Genomic DNA, 16038 nt, shown 5'->3' with positions numbered 1-16038 from the left:
CTGCCTGGGAACAGCACTTAGCACACAATTTGGCACATTTTGGTACCACCGTCAAAACTTATCCAAGCAGCATCAGTGACAAAAGCCACTTCACTTTTTCCACTTTTCCAAATACGCCCAGCCTGTGCAAGAACACCGCCAACATCAGTGGGGCAATTTAATCAGATGTTAAGGCTCTTTGATTATCAGTCTCACACTCACTGCCGACTCCCCGAGAATCAGTCAGGCGGCATTCATTTTTCCCATGTATCCCTATGGCTTTAGGGAATCCCTGTAGACCGTCCGCGGCGATGCCGATATTGTAAGTCAAAAAGCCGCACGGTATCAGTTTACTACTACATTACAAGTTATCTCAATGTTAAGCCAATCTCCCCAAAGTCCCCCTCGGCCTCTCTCCCTCGGTTCCCACCACCCTTGCCCCCGTGGGCGTGCTCACTTGGCGAGAAGGCCACGGCGTCGATGGGCTCGGTGCCGTCGGTGTGCATGGAGTAGAGCTGCCGCGTGGAGGAGTCCACCACGCTCCATCGGCCCGTCCGTGTCGTCAGCACCAGCACGCTGCCATCGGGGGAGAAGCAGGCCGCCTGCGCTTGCTCCTGCACAACCGACAGGAAGGTTAGGGGAAATATGTACAGGGCGAGTTCCCTCAGCCAAGCTACTGGCAGTGACACAAGGAACGTCGCCAATTACTCGGCTGATCCGTAACTTCCTATTACTCAAAGGGACTGCCACCAGCGTGTACTCAGTAGCCGGAGCTGACGCATGCAGTAAACGCTAAGCAGTGCCAATAGCAAAAGCAAATAGAGATCGTGGATTTTTTTAGGAAGTCCAATCAGAAGTGATTTTGGCCTCATTATATCTGAAAATAAAGCTTTTCTGAACCCTTCTTCAATGATGTCCACCCTGTGATGGTGCGCACCAATTTTGTATGAGAGAATTTTTTACGCCTGCTCCAGATACACCAATGGTTGATTATGACGCTGAAAACTTCCACCTTCTTAGGTATCCTTATAAGTGGACTGCACTTTAGAAGGGAGTGTGCCAATGTAGGTGGTAGACTGTTTGCTCACCACGAAGCAAGGCTGAGCAAGCCAAGCAACCAATGACAGACAAGCCATGTCGTTCCAGTTTTTCTTGCCTCAGGAAATCAGTTCCTCACTCGGTAAACTTACCAACGCTATGCTTACGTAATCAGTTCGTTGCCACATGTATGGCTCATTTATTGTTGTATTTCGTATTCACTCCTGCAAGTCGTGCTTTCTTTTCAGCTTCCTTCCCTCTCTTCCTTTAATATATAGTACTATTCCCCAGCCTGTGAATAAACCAGCAGTTGCTAGTCAGTGCCATGTGTTGTCTTTTGTGGCCCCAGTTGTTGATGCTGATTTGAATTCCATTGAATTTGCACTGCTCTTTGAGCCTCAAGTGAGTATTTCTTTAGGCTGTGAGCACTTTTGTTGCCGATTTGGGTCGCGTGTCCAGGAGTTTGCGATGCAATCTCATGCACAGAATTTTGGTTCTACCAAACAACTTTGCCATTTTTTCACTGCTTCATACACATTTCACGTTTTCACCAACTCCTTCACAGGCAATCCTAGCCCAATTCTTGTATTTCTATGTTCAGCCTCTCCGACACAGTGCCTCGTACAGTGCTTCGTACCGTCCCAACACAGCAGCCCACTGATTGTTACATGTGCGAAGGCTTAGCTACCCTAAATGCCGCGCACAGTGCCGGGAAAAGAACGAAACAAGGCGGAAGCACTCCCTCCTTCCCTCTACCTCTCACTCACCCCCAGGTCCCTGCTCCAGACGACCGAGTGGGAGAGGGTGTCCCAGAGGTGCACCTGGCAGTCGTAGCCGCCCGTCACAAACTGGTTCTGCGTCGGGTGCACCGCCAGCGCCCATATCTCCTCCGTGTGGCCCTGGTTGTTGGGAGGGGGAGGAGGCGAGGTTTAGCAACACAGGGGGGCGGTTTGTCTACTTCGAAACAGTTATATGCCCAGTGCACTTGCGTCGTAAGAGAGCCAAATAGGAGCCTACACATGCGATCTTTGTAGCCACTCATAAACAAGGAGATTATTAGTGCTGCGATGTGTAGGTGTCTCAAGGCGGTGGAAGTTGTTTGTTGACCCACCTGGACGACGGTGGAGAAGTTGAGGCTGAAGGTTCCCTGCAGGATGGAGTTGCGGGTGGTCCCGATGAGCAGCAGGCTGCCCTTGCCCTGGGCCAGCGTCCGGATGCCCCCCGCCATGTCGGGCAGCTGGGCAGGAACACGCACGTTAGCCAAAATTTGCGACTCTCAGAAATGGAGAGAAGGCTAACAATGGAGGAACACTTGAGTTTCGCTCAAGGACGTACTGGTGGACAACAGGACAAGCGAGCATCTTTTAGGTAATAGGTGTGCCAATTAGCAAACACCTACTACCTAAATAGATTACACACACACTGACAAATTACACTTCACAGCTCTTGGCTGGTGTGTGTCCTCTCATTGGGGCTACTGCAATATGGTACACTCTCAAAGCAGTTATAGCCCGCCCCCCAAAAAAGAAATAGTACACTCATCTCGTGCACTGGTGAAACTATACAGACACATACGTAGCTCTTGCTTCCACATCCAAATAGTTTGAAACCTTGTCCTAACAAGGTGGTCCTTTGTTTAACATTTTTTTTTGATGCCATCAGTGTTAGAGGCCAACAAGAACTGAAGCTAACCCACAGGCTGAAAAAGCATCCACGCATCAATGAGACACTGGCTGGGCCCTGTTCCTCTACCACAAACCTTCAGTGCCCCAAATGGATGGAATATTAGGTCATCCAGATAAAGCCCTGTTACCGAGATTGTGCGTAGCTAAGGCACTCCCGAACCTGAAGCGAAGTCATGCTTACACACGGTACGGTAAGCACGCCCTTGTTAACAACACGCAGCACCGAGAAGTGTTCCTCACCCGCGCCTCCTGTCCCGTGCGGGAGAGGTTGGCGTCCCACTGGACCACCTTGCGGTCCTTGGCTCCCCCCGTCACGATAGTGCCGTCCTTCATGGCGCAGATAGAGAACAGGGGCCCGTCGTGGGCGCCCACCACCGTGCGGCACACCTTGTTCGAGCCTGCAATTGATGAGAGAGAGAGGGGGGGGGGGGGGGGGGGGGGGGGGTTGGCGTGTCGGAGACAAATGTATATGTAGTGGCACCGGCCCTTTGGGCGAGTTAGAAAACTCCGCAGTGCAATGTGCCAAACACCTTTTCCATCCACTGATGTCTGTTGAAGCGCACTGGGGCACTGAAAGCACAGCGGGGGCTTCAACGGTAGACGTTGGGTAGCACACAGTGTTGTGGTCCACCCGAGTCTCATGTGAACACTTACAACACACAACGAAGGATATGCTCACCCTCAAAACAACCAAAGGCACTTAACTCTTTCGCTACCGCAGAAAATTGACCAATTTTTAGGGGTCGAAGAAAAAATTTTTTTTCTGCTAAAAAATTGGTTAGGCACTAATTGCAGGGGCACAAAATGCAGAATATTTAACGGCCTTTCCAATAACACCAGTTTTTTAAAGGTTTTCATAAATCATAGTTGTGAAAAAAAATATCAAAATCAAAATTTTTGTCAAGTTGTCGAAAAAAATGATAAAAAAGGAGTTGTGTATATCAAACCACCGGTAGTAGAAAAAAATTGGAATATACATTTTGTAGGGAAACATTTCAAAAAAACACCCTAAAAAAAATGTCGACTTGCGCGGAACAGTTTTTCAGATATAAAAAAAAAATGTTAGCACGCACGGTGCTCGTGTCATGCGGTGAAGCCCAACCTCTAATTCAAAATGTGCAATTTTGGGTGGTTCTCTGGAATAAATCTGGCGGTTTGACGTTATCAGAGGCACCAATTTGCCCCCACATAACGTAAAAACATCTTGTCAATAGCTGACTTTGCATTTACAGCGAGCACAATATTTGGGACAAGCACGCGATGCGGAAAAAAACATGCATGAAGTTGAAAACGGAACGCCGTGGCTGATGCTTGTTGTCGTTCACGATCAGTTATCTCTCAAAACATAAAACTGAGCTTTATCATCATCATCTTACTCTCAATTGTAGCCTTGCTCGCAAAAATGAGGTACGATGAGCTAGAATCATGCCCTGCGATCTTTGGCCGAGTAGCAGTTGCGCGCTGAAAAAGATCAGCACAAGCCTCCTCTATTGCAGCGCCACCTACCATTTTTCAAATGAAACAGTACAAAAACTTATCAGAGACTCCGTCCGAATAGACAGTTCAACTAAGCAGCAACATTAGACACCTGGATATACCCTCACATGGAAACGAACTGGAAGGCGAACAGCTGGCAGTGTAAGACCGGTTTGAAGCGCTGTCCCCGACAGAACAGATATCTGGCGACTGGGTGTGACCTTTTGACTTGCATCTGAAGTTCTTATCGCAGAAATCGGGTTAGGGTGGGGGGAAATCAGGAGCGCCGTGCTTTGTTCGAGGATCAGTCGCGGATGCTTCACGCGCCATGGCAGGTAGCCTTGAAGTTGGGTAACTGCGTAGTAGCGCTAAATATGAATTTCGCGATGCAGAAATGAAACTGAAACTGTTGTAAACTGTTTGCGAATGGTCCTGGGGTAAGTAGAACTACCACAGTACTTAGAACAACTTGCGCAAAGGCAATAAAACTGCCTAAAATCATAAAGTAGCTTTGCAACCAGGCACTGTTTGACATTTTCAGCCAATTTCTGACATTATTACTGTCAGAGCGCGAACCTGACGATTGAAAATCGTTTGCTAGTTCCCCATTCACGCCCTGATAGCAAAAAACAAGCGCTGGTGCAGAGTAATTACGAGTTGCACGCATTCTTCGTTGGTAGCCGTGACGCGCGATGACCACGCCCCTTTTCCACACCCAGGTGATTCAAAAGCGGTTCAAAAATCACGTTTGCGTTGCAAAAATGAAAACAAAACTGATTTTGAAAGGCCATTTTCTGATCTAACTCTGAACAGCTTTACTTGTTCGAGAAACGCCTGGGACGCTATGAAAAGGCGCTCCCAAAAGTATCGATCAAATTGATCGATTTTGATAGGCGCGGTAGCGAAAGAGTTAAACTGAGTTAAAGGGACACTAAAGAAAGGGTGGAAACTAGTTGGCCTGTATCGGTAGATTAGGGTGCCGGGAATCCAAGTTCACCATTTCCGCAACTAGCAGTTGTTTAATAAGGCAGGAAATGTCAGAAACTTGAAAATGGGTGCTCATGCCCCGCTTGCTTTTGGGTACTATGGTCTCTGATGTCACAATATTTGCACATGGCAATAGCTCATTGGAGAAACCCATAGATGTTTTTCCAAAAACAAACAGTCCTGGAGTGGTTGAGAACGTGAAACAAATGCAAATCAAAGCTTTCCGTTAGCTCATCTTATTTAGAAAACACAGACAAGGGACTTTATACACTGCGAGGCAGGCTGCTTTTCTCGCTGTTAAGTCAGCCACCATGCTTTCAGTTTCGTTTTGGAACAGCATCGCTGTGCAATCAGCGAAGTCAATAACCCACCACAGTGAATGCCCAGGCTTCTGCAAGCAATATCTCCGGCAGGAAGCGGGAAAAGAAAGTAGATGCACTGCAGGTGTTAAAGCGACCCGCCTGAGCTTCTAACCCGTCCTCCGCGCACGAATGTTGCCTGCGCCCGGTTTGAACCTTATCGCCCATGAAAGTAATTAGTGAAGCTGGTTATCCAACCGATCCAAACTTGTGCTCTTCCATTATCTGCGAGCCGCTCTTGATAAATAATCCATTAATCGTGCACACATAGCTCTACCCTTGTTATGTTCGGGCTGGGCGGAGCCACTCTGAAGTTTGGCAATGAAGACTACTCGAGATGGCTGCAGGAAGTGAGTGTGCATTTCACACCAGGTCGGTGCGTCACGTGAGAGAAGAATATGAGATGGACGTGATCGCCAGACGAGCTGAGATGAAGGCTACCACTTCAGCGATGCCTAGCCGGGCAGCCACTCTTGCGTGATATTTGAAACAGCACTAGTCGCTGCTTCGTTCGCGTCCAGTGTGAAGTCTGGGTGTCTGGTGTACGTGGGCACAACAGCCGCTGGAGGGGTGAAAAGCATTTCTTGTTCCTTCAGTGACACACAATAAAAGTGAAAGCCAGCCTCCTTGGTAAAAGAAATGTTCTCGGTGGTTGGCCATGGCTTGGTGGTGTAAAAGCTACCGTTGCCAGTTTGAGAGCGTGTAGCGCCAACCGTTTACACTCTAGACCATACCGGTGCCACGCTCCTACTTTGTGACGCAATGGCTATGTCACAAAAGAATTGGAGAGAAGCAGGAGAGAGAAATGCCAGCTTTGTGTGCTTATTTCTGAGGAAATAATGTATCGTTGCTTGTCGAACAAAAGCCGAGAGTGCTACGAAACGTACGATCTTTCAGTTAAAACAAAATGCCATTCAGCCTTTAAAGTCCCTTTAAGCACAGGGCAGAAACAGATGAGGAGGCACACATGGTGCCAGATGGTGCACCAACCTGGCCTGCTGCGCATGAAGCTTACTGCTGGGCTCACTAACTTTGCTGCAATCTCGCAGAGCTGGAGTCAGAGGTGAGTAATGACAATAGAAACTGACAGGGCAGGAGCACGTTTACTGGCAACCAATTCAGCCAACTTAGGCCCATTGTTACATGCATGCTTTACTGCCAGGGATAGAAAATAAAATAAAAGAGGGAAAGTTCCAGAAAGAAATAGTGCCTCCTACATCTCACCTCCTCTGCCTACCTCCTTTGCCAAAAGTGATGCAGGTTTCCGTGCATCATTCAGAAAATTGTTTCGTTCCAATAACAGTGATTCCAATTTTAATGCAAACTTCACCATAACTAAGCCAGATGTCAGGGAAAACAAATGAAGCCACTTTCTCTCAGAGCCTTGCTTGAGCAATTGCTGGCCACCTACCAAAGCCACCACCAAGAAATATGACTCAACGATTGTAGTGGAGTCTCTGTAGTTCCGTTTGATTGTATCACTGCAATGCTACTGCATGGGTAATACCCTAGAAACTATTCAGTATGTAGCACCATATCTTTCTTTCCCCCTGTTTTCTCTTTTGTTTCGTGGAAACAACATCCCTCGAGGTCAGAATGACATTTAGTGAACTACCAATGGCTTGTGCCTTCTAATAAAACCCGGTTTTCTTTTCTCTTCATCGTGTCTTTAGGGAAGGCAAACAAGAAGCCTTGCTGGAACATGCACAATGAAAACAGACTCGCCTCTCTGCCAGACCATGATGTTCCCGTTGGAGTCCCCCGTGAGCAGCTCCCCGTGCTCGGTGAAGGTCATGCACAGCACGTACTTGGGCTTGTTGCTCTTCTGCAAGGGAGATGGGGGAAGGGGTCAGGGAATTAGACAGGTGGGATTCCTAGCTCGTTACAACTGCTCTATTACTCGAGCACAACGGAGGGTGCGTCTTCAAAAGAGCCAGTTCACGCAATTCTTTGACATTAGGGCTGTGTGAATACTGACTTTTGGTTTCCAAGCAAATAATGATTTTGTTGAAATATTTCCAAATTGAAGAGACCGGTTTCCAATAAGAAAACTGAAATTTACAATTTTTCAAGCATGATTCAGTAACTATAGCCTGAGGAAAAATAAGAGGCTTGTTTGAAAGGGCTTGCAAAATTTTTTTCAGGCATAAAACACACGTACACAAGCTGCTCCAGTGCTTTTAGCTTTATTTACGATGTACAGTAAAACCTTGTTCCCAGAGACACTGTTACAAGAGACACTTGGTTGTAAGAGACATTTGAATGGGAACAATTTGGTTGGTTCTCCTACGTTTGCCATGTTAGCAACACTGCATACAAGAGACCTTGGTTCCAAGAGACATGATTCCTGGGACCTTTGAGTATCCCTTGTGATGAGGTTTTACTGTATTACATTTTGCATGGGGGCAAGTTTCATCTCACGTGGCTACTTCAACCACACGCATTTCAGTATTAGTGTAATGAGGCTATATATCCTGACAAGCTGAGATTAACACGTTGCTCGTAAAAAAAAAAAAAAAAAACAGCAGTTTCATATGCGTTCATGTGACTTCTAGTGCATAGGGCAACGCAAGCCATGAAAAACCAACCTAACTTCAAACCCTCATCATTTGCCCACTTTACACTTGCTCGTGGGTACCCTTTTATTAACAACGGACAAATCTTATTTTTAGAAAGCATTCCCGCAGCGAATGTCCCTGCATGCACACACAATAATCTTTAATTTGGGTACCAAGAAGGGCACGTTATGCCTACTCTAAATGTGTAAAAAAAATTGAGACCAAAACTGGTTTAATTGTCTGATAACAAACTGCAGGCTCCGTACTGCGCAAACCATGCACTTCTGCTAGTTCCGCAGTGCCAACGCCTTCTTGTCAGGAAAGTTTTACCTCTATGTCTAGCAGCACAAAGCTAGACCGACTCATTGTTTTTCTTATGTTCGATGCAGGGAAAAGAAAACACAGCATTAACAGTTTTAAAGAAAATATCAACATTGCGCATCATATGATCAGAAAGCCAAGCCTTGGGGACAATGCTAGTATGCAGCTTGTCTTCCTTAACTAAAAATCATTTATCCGCGCAGCTTGAGTGCAATTACGTTACCAGAAAACAAAAAAGAGAAGCACCAGGGTGTAGTAGGCCCATTGCAAAGGTGATGAGAGGCACTTCACAACGGCACCTCCCTCTTGCCGTTTGGCCGCGTGTCATCAGTGCATTGCAGAAAAGCCTGTCTTCGCTAAAAGAGAAGGCTGGTGCATGTTTCTGAACTTCAAAATAGCTTACTCTAAATGTTCCAATAGTGCTATTCGATTGAAAGCCAAATACGAACATTGTGTTATTTGCTTCAATGCTTGAAAGTTTTGAACATTCACACGCCCATATTTGACACTGTGGTAAATGAAATCAAGAAAACACTCAACTCTAGACTGCATATTGGCTGCAACAAGCGGAATTAAAAAAAAAAAATATGCAGAAACATACAGACGCTTTTCTGGAACATCTCGGGCAAGTGCTTTAAATGCTGCAGAACAACCACAGTCCTGCCAGGTAACTGCATTAATACATACCATGACTGTTGCCATCATCATCATTATTCTGATCCCTCACACACACACTCACACTCACCTCTGATGACCACGTGACCTAATAAATAATCTAAACATAAAGGCAACCACACTTAGGGGCATTTCTGACTCCCTTTAAATTTTCTGCTAGTGTTCGCACTGCTGTCATCTACCCCTGCAAGCTTCAGGGCCATTTCGAGCCCATAGAACACTAAAACATCTCCCAATTTTACGGTGAGCGGTATGTGTTTGAAATAGCAACTACTGTCTGACGACGTGAGAATATCATGGCATCACGGCCGCACCACATATCAGCATTTTCAGAACACACTCAGCCCAGTGAATCCATCCGGAGTAGTGGCGCTACTCTGTAGTATCGCTCAATTTAGTGACTGTAACGGTCTTTTCCATTGACTGGCTCTGTGCACTCACCACCAGATACCTGCTGGTGCAGGTAGCAGCAGCAGCAGCAGAGTCACCACTGCCAGAGTTGTCCTTCTGTGGTGGCAGAAGATGCCAGCCAGGGAGATGCAGTAGGTCAGGGTGGTGGTGCAGGACAGAGGGAGGTGGAGGAGGGTGCAAGACGATGGGAGGAGGACACCATGCAAGGAGGACAACAGAGGGGGCAAGCCACCACAGGGAGTACAGGCTGCTGACACACACATGCAGGGAGAGAGAAACCCCACTGGCCGTAGCCATCCACTAGGGAGACGCCACCTCACCAGCACGCATGTTAAACATCCCACACACGTGCTCAGATGCTGTGATTTTTGATGCATAAACTGAGAACTCACACCACGCTCACTTCCTCTCTTTGCTCTGTTGTTCTGTTTATTCTTAGTGGTTTCAAGCGGGTGCTGACACCACCATCGCTTTCCACTGTGCAGCAACACCTACAATCTGCTCCCCACATGCCACAACATTGCAGCCATGCCAGCCTGTGTTTGCAGAAAAAACTGCAGTGGTTGTGTATCTGTGACAGCACGTGTGCGCATGATCAACCGCAGAGATATTTAACGCGGGAGAAAAGAAGATTTCAAATTCAAATAGTTTAAATAGCAATTCCCCTCCACACTACATGCCATATTATTATTGCAATGGGTTAACTGTGGTGGTAATAAATCAGCAGATGTTCCCTGTCCATTCACTGCCCGCTTTGTCAAGAAGTTGAGCCACACCTCATGCATATAACCAAGTACAGCTCTTCAAACTACCTCCCAGAAGCCTTTTTAGCAGAGGCAGGGTTTTCCTACATGTTCAGTGCGCACTGTAGCTTCATAAAAGCACTGGCTGCAGCACGATTTGGGGGTGGGGGGAAAGGAGCCCACCTCGAAGAGGCCGAGCCTCTTGGCCAGGGTGCCGCCCTCCATGTCCCAGAAGTGGATGTGTCCCTTGCCCAGGGTCACCAGGGTGTGCCGGTCCATCGGGTGAAACTCCACCGCCAGCACTGCCTCCGACGCACTCTGCGACACAAAGGTGAACGGGAGGGGGGAGGACGCCCACCATCAGCCGGCTGGCTCGCTCCTGCTCACCACTCTCTCACTCTACGCGCACACACAGGCAGCAGCATCCTGCAGTTCACGAACAGTCTGGGGCTGTTACCAACCACTGAGCAGTTGGACAAGGAGTAGCTATGAGGGCTGGGGGACAACTCCCATTGTGTCAAAAATTGTCTCCCCACCATGACGAGCATGCAGCAACAAAAAAAAAAGGAGGGGTAAAGGGGGGAAAGGGGGCTTTCTTCACAGCCACAAAATAAATCAAATTACAGACACACAGATGCATGAAAAATGTTAAAAAAAAATGGAAAGCAAACACTTAAATGCTTGTCATGTGGGTAGTACAGCTGGGCTTTTGAGTGTAACACAAATAAACTGCCAAGACAAGAGCAGCAGAGAGGGAGAGCGATCTCAGTGGCTGGCACCTTGGTCTCGGTGATCTTGACCCCTCGCTCCCCTCGCTGCCAGTCCCACAGGGAGATGGTGTGCTCGCTCGAGTCATCCACCGCACACAGGATGGAGCCACCATCCTGCAAGGTAATACAGGGGAGGGGGGAGAGATTTATGGAGAGAGTCAGGGCCAGTCATCAAGGAACACACAAATGATTATGATTAGCAATGGCATCATCTATAGCAATCATGAAAGGATGCACATAATGTAGCCTAAATTATCACAGTTCTGTCGCATTTTTTGCACCGCTTACCACCACAGTTGCTGTCACTTCAGATTCCCTCCCAAGGCAAGTTATGCAAAACATGAATCTCTCTCCTCCCAGGCTTCAAAGTGATGCCGAACCCGTGCACAAAACCTCTAACTTTGCCCTAATTAGCACTGTCACCCAGCAACCGGTTTAGGACTTGTGCTTTGGAATTCATGCGATATAAACTCAATTCCTAGTGCTGGCAAGTTATTTTCCTGTGTGTGCTAGTACTAGTCCCCCCCTCAACACACACACACAAAAAAGAGATTAAGGATAGGTTGGGGCACCACAAAAGGCACTTTATTACAAGCATGCGAATATTCAAAACTTCGAATGCTTCACAAAGAGTGTACTCTACTCAAATCACAAAGAAGTTTCATCATTCGAAGCATCTGAAGTTTTTGAATGTTCAAAATTTTGAATAGACCAGTGAAATTTGGTGTCATTTCCCTTTCTTCACCCCATGTCTGTTAGTGCTTAAGTTTCCCTCATGGATGTTCACCAACCAGCTCATCTCTTCGATCTCCCACACGACCTGCAAACTTACCTGCTCCACCACACAGCTTGCACTGTCAGGTTGGCTTGTTTGTACGACACTGAAGCTGTGCAAAAAGCCCGACACGTGTGATTCTAGCACAAATGAGTGCAAAATGCCAACACTTGCACATGTTAGCTGGGGTGGAACACTACTTGTCTATACAATTCACAAGCCAAAAAGATTTTTCCTGTCAGTATAGTAGCATGACTGAGGAATCAAGAGTCATTACTTTTTGGCTTAATTTAAGGGTCATGCCAGCCACTGTTACGTTTAGCCCATTTCCAGCAACTGGAGGGACCAGGTGAATGTACCTACTGTGTTCACAAAATGTTGAGGAACATGCATTCCTTCAAGGATTTCTGCTTTTTCTGCCAAAATCTCGCCCCACTGCTTCATCATCTTGTCTAGAGCTTTATTTTTAGGTTTCCCTGCCATTCTTTTTTTTATCAACCACTAATACATGAACACCCAGATCTATCAAATCCTGACAACATAAGTTATCATTTCTTTTGTAGCTATGTTTTTTCAAGCTTTCTATGCATGAAGGCAAAGATATTCTTTACACTTACACCTTTACACTTAATGAGCCAATCTCCTAGCCAACCTCTTGGTGGGTCTTCCCTCTAAGAAGCTTCTAAACGAAGTCCCAAAATCCCGCACGTACAATGCTCACAAGATCGTTTTCGAATTTCTCCCCTTCTTGCCTGGCTTAATATCAAGTGTTCCAAAGACATGAGGTGGGAATACTAATTCTACAGCCTAGCGGAAAAAACACACACTGTTTAAGCTGTATCCTTTAGCTAGACAACGAGGGAGCACTCACCATTTTGGAGAAGGCAATGCAGCTGACGGCTCGTTCGAAGTCCCCGACGCCGATGATGTGCAATGTGTTGAGGCTGACGGAGTCCCATATCCTGACGTGGGGCTGGAAAGCCGAATGCACGCACCAACGCACTGCTATTAGTGCAAAGCCTGGGGGGACACTTTCGCATCAGGCCAGCACTTGTCAGAAGTGCTCGAGCCCGCAAAAACAAACAGTTCAACCTTTTGCCTACAGCCTCAATGGGTGTCGTCAACAGTAATGAACGGTGGGAGGAAAAGTTTTGTAAACTCAGCGGTCCAGGCAAACAATTTCTTTGCAAAGGAAGAATTCAAGTTCGGTGCCAAGTTTAAGCGCAAAGCTTTTAGCCTGAACTTGGTGTTTATGCAAAACTTGAACAACGAGGGCACTTATCTGATGCCAGGGTGCTGACCTGCCCTACAACTGTGAAGGCCAAGGTCTGTGGCTAGATTTTGTTGCGCAGGTCTAGGTACAACAGCACAACAGGCAGCACATTGATAGCATATGACAAAACAAGGAGCTGAAGCTGTCTTCTAACTTCCTCCCATTCGTCTTTGTTGCCTTATTCGAATCCTTTTTGCGTAAATTTTCGTGTGGCTTCACCTACTACACCACAGAAAAATTTATGAGGAAAATTTCTTGACGCTTGCATGCAAGAAAGTTACGCCTCAAACAATTTCCGCAAGGAACATTATAAACGCCTAAAATCAAGGCTCTGATTAATGGTACTTTAGAGATGGCACAACAATTTGGGCTAAAAGCTCACTGTATCTTCTTCTTTCCAAAAGATGTTATTTTTAACTCACAGTGCAAATTAAGAAAATCATGAAAGGACATCCACTTTCAGGGCTCGAGCACTCCGTAGAACAAAATTCACGTTTTCTATCTACAGGTAATAAGCAGAAAGCCACTACGGTGAGAGGCAGATAAAGTGCACAATGCTCACCCAATGTATACACACACAACACTTGCAAGGGGGCTGCTACTCTACAAGCCGGGCCATGCCCATTCACACACACACACACAGGCCACTACAGCACGTACAGCACAACAGGGCCGGGACTAGGGTACTGACAATCATTTATGCTGCACATTCCAAAGTGGCAAGATGGATAAAACAGCGTTCAAATGTTACCGGACTGAAAATTCCAATCGCTTCCATTTGCACACCTGATTTAATTCCGTTCACTGCAGTTCAGTGCAGGCCTTAAGCAGGGTATAGCAGTTTTCACATCTAAAGGCAGAAATCTTGACTGCCCGTGCAACAACGTGAAATATTCGATCAAAATTGACAACGAAATGAATCTTGTTGCGTACAATAGCAAGGCAGCCTGTTTGGTTGACGTACAAGAGTTAACTGCGTAAAACTAAAAGAATGTGTTCCACGACAGTCGCCAGATGGATCTATTTCCTGTTTACACGTGTCCATGCGCTATTTTAGCAAGAAACGAAAACTGCCTGGACAAAGTCCACCAATCCCGTTTTGCTACTTGATATTTGTGACGTCACAAATTTCATCAGGGCACTAGGGATTAGCAGTGGTCTGAAATTCAGATACTGAGATGCGATGCAGCACGAATGATAGGAGCCAGCACTGAGGCGCACAAAGGTCAATTTATGGGAGGCAAAAAGCACGGTCCAAAAGCCATGGTACAAAATAAGCACGTCACTACAGCACACACACACGTACACACACATACAGGCACACAAACAGCCACAACACATTTATGCAAGTCTAAAGAGACATTGTACGTCGCACTTTTAAAGGCATGCACACGATACTCAAGGAGGCGCAATACTTGCAAAGGGAAGGGGTTGGACCTGTAAGGCGAAGCAAAACAGAAATCTGCGGAAGTCTGTCAAGGCACAATGATTACTGAGGGCTCTACTTCTTGCGTCAACGGCTGGGGCGCTGTAAAAAATAAGCCCTCCATCCGCACTTCTTTTCATATCTCTCTATATTGCGCGTGTGAGTGCAAGAAAGCTACTACATACGCAGTTCTACTAATTTTATCACTAGCATCAGCAGGTGTGTACGGAAATTTTCATAGCATGTTTTGGTGTGCACCGACAGTTTGTGGACCACAAAAATTTTCTGGGGGCCCAAGCAGAGACTGGAGTGCAAAGACTCTCCCCTTGGAGCAGAATTCGCAAGTTCCATTTGTGCATCTTTTAATTGCTGCCCTCTTAAAGATTTCAAAAGGTTCCAAGAAACCCCTGCACAAGCTTCATTACACAGTTGAAAGAAATTTTGATGTCCATCATCAAAATTAAGAACTTCAAATAAGCTATACGAGATGGCAATGTTGTCTAGAACTCACTTTACTCTCCTGGACCCAGTATATTTTATTTAAAAAAAAAATTGGCCACATATTTGCTTGTTTTACTGCAAATTTTGTAGAAAGACGGTAGTATTCTGCTGTTCCTGCTATATAAGTCATTGTATCTTTGCGCTTTCTGGGCAAGTCTTCGTGTCTACAGCTGGCACTTAATGACCGCTGCCATGGTCGCTGAAAGGTGGAAAACTGCATGATCAGGCATCATTCTTTCCAGTGTACTGCCGAACCTACCACCGAAGTGACGTGGTGGCGCCATCTGTCACTGGCCCTGGGAAACACACAACTTTGCTTCCCAGGGCCAGTGCCAGGTGGCGGTACCGTGTCTGCCACGGAGGGGTTTTCTTTCTTCCATGGCTCCACGTTTTGCATCCCTAGAGTGGCTAAATTTCATTTGCCATCACAGCCCAAGAAACACTAGCGTCTTTAAAATGAACCATCCATGTATTTTTTACCACACAGAAACACTGCAAATATCACTTATGTATTTGTGTTGTGCCTGAGATATGCGTAACATTTTGTTTTGGCTCAACAATGTTCAGAAGTATGAACACAGCCGCCAGATCTCAAGGTCCGGAAATATCTTGGGCTATATAAATGTCACGTTCGCAACTGCTTCAACTTCGGCTGGATAGCTGGATCGAGGGACAGACAGATGGACAGACAGACATACAGGCAGACCAAAATTTGTGTTGAAGTAGCCCAGGAAAGACTACTGTCTTTAAAAATTGAAAATTTACTTAGAGGTAACAAGGGAACACCTTCAGTTCTTCCCAGATCATATGATTACGCTTCAAAGCCCTCTCCGTGGCAGCATAGACTGCAACTAACCTGACCAAATCGGAGCCCTGTTGAAGAAAGTCATGAGACTGACCAGCCACGCACAAGCTGAAACTAACTATCCTCTAGCTTTCTCCCTGCAAGCCAACAATAAGAAGGCACGATGACAGAACTCAATCTCCACGCTGTTCAACAAATACTCGGCTTGGGTCAAAGTTGGAAAGCACTGTAGACCTTTCATGCAGCATTCATACAC

The 16038-nt window shown here is 46.4% G+C and overlaps 1 protein-coding gene across 7 annotated transcripts in view; it reads right to left on the bottom strand.

Moving 5' to 3' along the window:
• The window catches only part of LOC144137612 (echinoderm microtubule-associated protein-like 2), a gene marked incomplete at its 5' end in the record, with an annotated part of 51710 nt that overhangs the window by 12626 nt on the left and 23046 nt on the right, over positions 1-16038 (bottom strand). For 4 of the 7 annotated variants that reach the window (XM_077669550.1, XM_077669551.1, XM_077669552.1 and 1 more), the window contains 9 exon segments: positions 437-593; positions 1785-1916; positions 2129-2254; positions 2943-3100; positions 7250-7349; positions 9520-9585; positions 10416-10550; positions 11012-11116; positions 12649-12750. In XM_077669550.1, coding sequence (XP_077525676.1) covers positions 437-593; positions 1785-1916; positions 2129-2254; positions 2943-3100; positions 7250-7349; positions 9520-9585; positions 10416-10550; positions 11012-11116; positions 12649-12750 — 1081 coding nt within the window. 7 annotated transcript variants of the gene reach the window in all.

This window comes from Haemaphysalis longicornis, unplaced genomic scaffold (assembly GCF_048455015.1).
Source record: "Haemaphysalis longicornis isolate Haplotype H1 unplaced genomic scaffold, Haemaphysalis longicornis Haplotype H1 scaffold_423, whole genome shotgun sequence".
NCBI classification, from domain to species: Eukaryota; Metazoa; Arthropoda; class Arachnida; order Ixodida; family Ixodidae; genus Haemaphysalis; species Haemaphysalis longicornis.
Note: the sequence above shows the minus strand (reverse complement) of the source record. Positions and strands in the feature narration are given on the sequence as shown.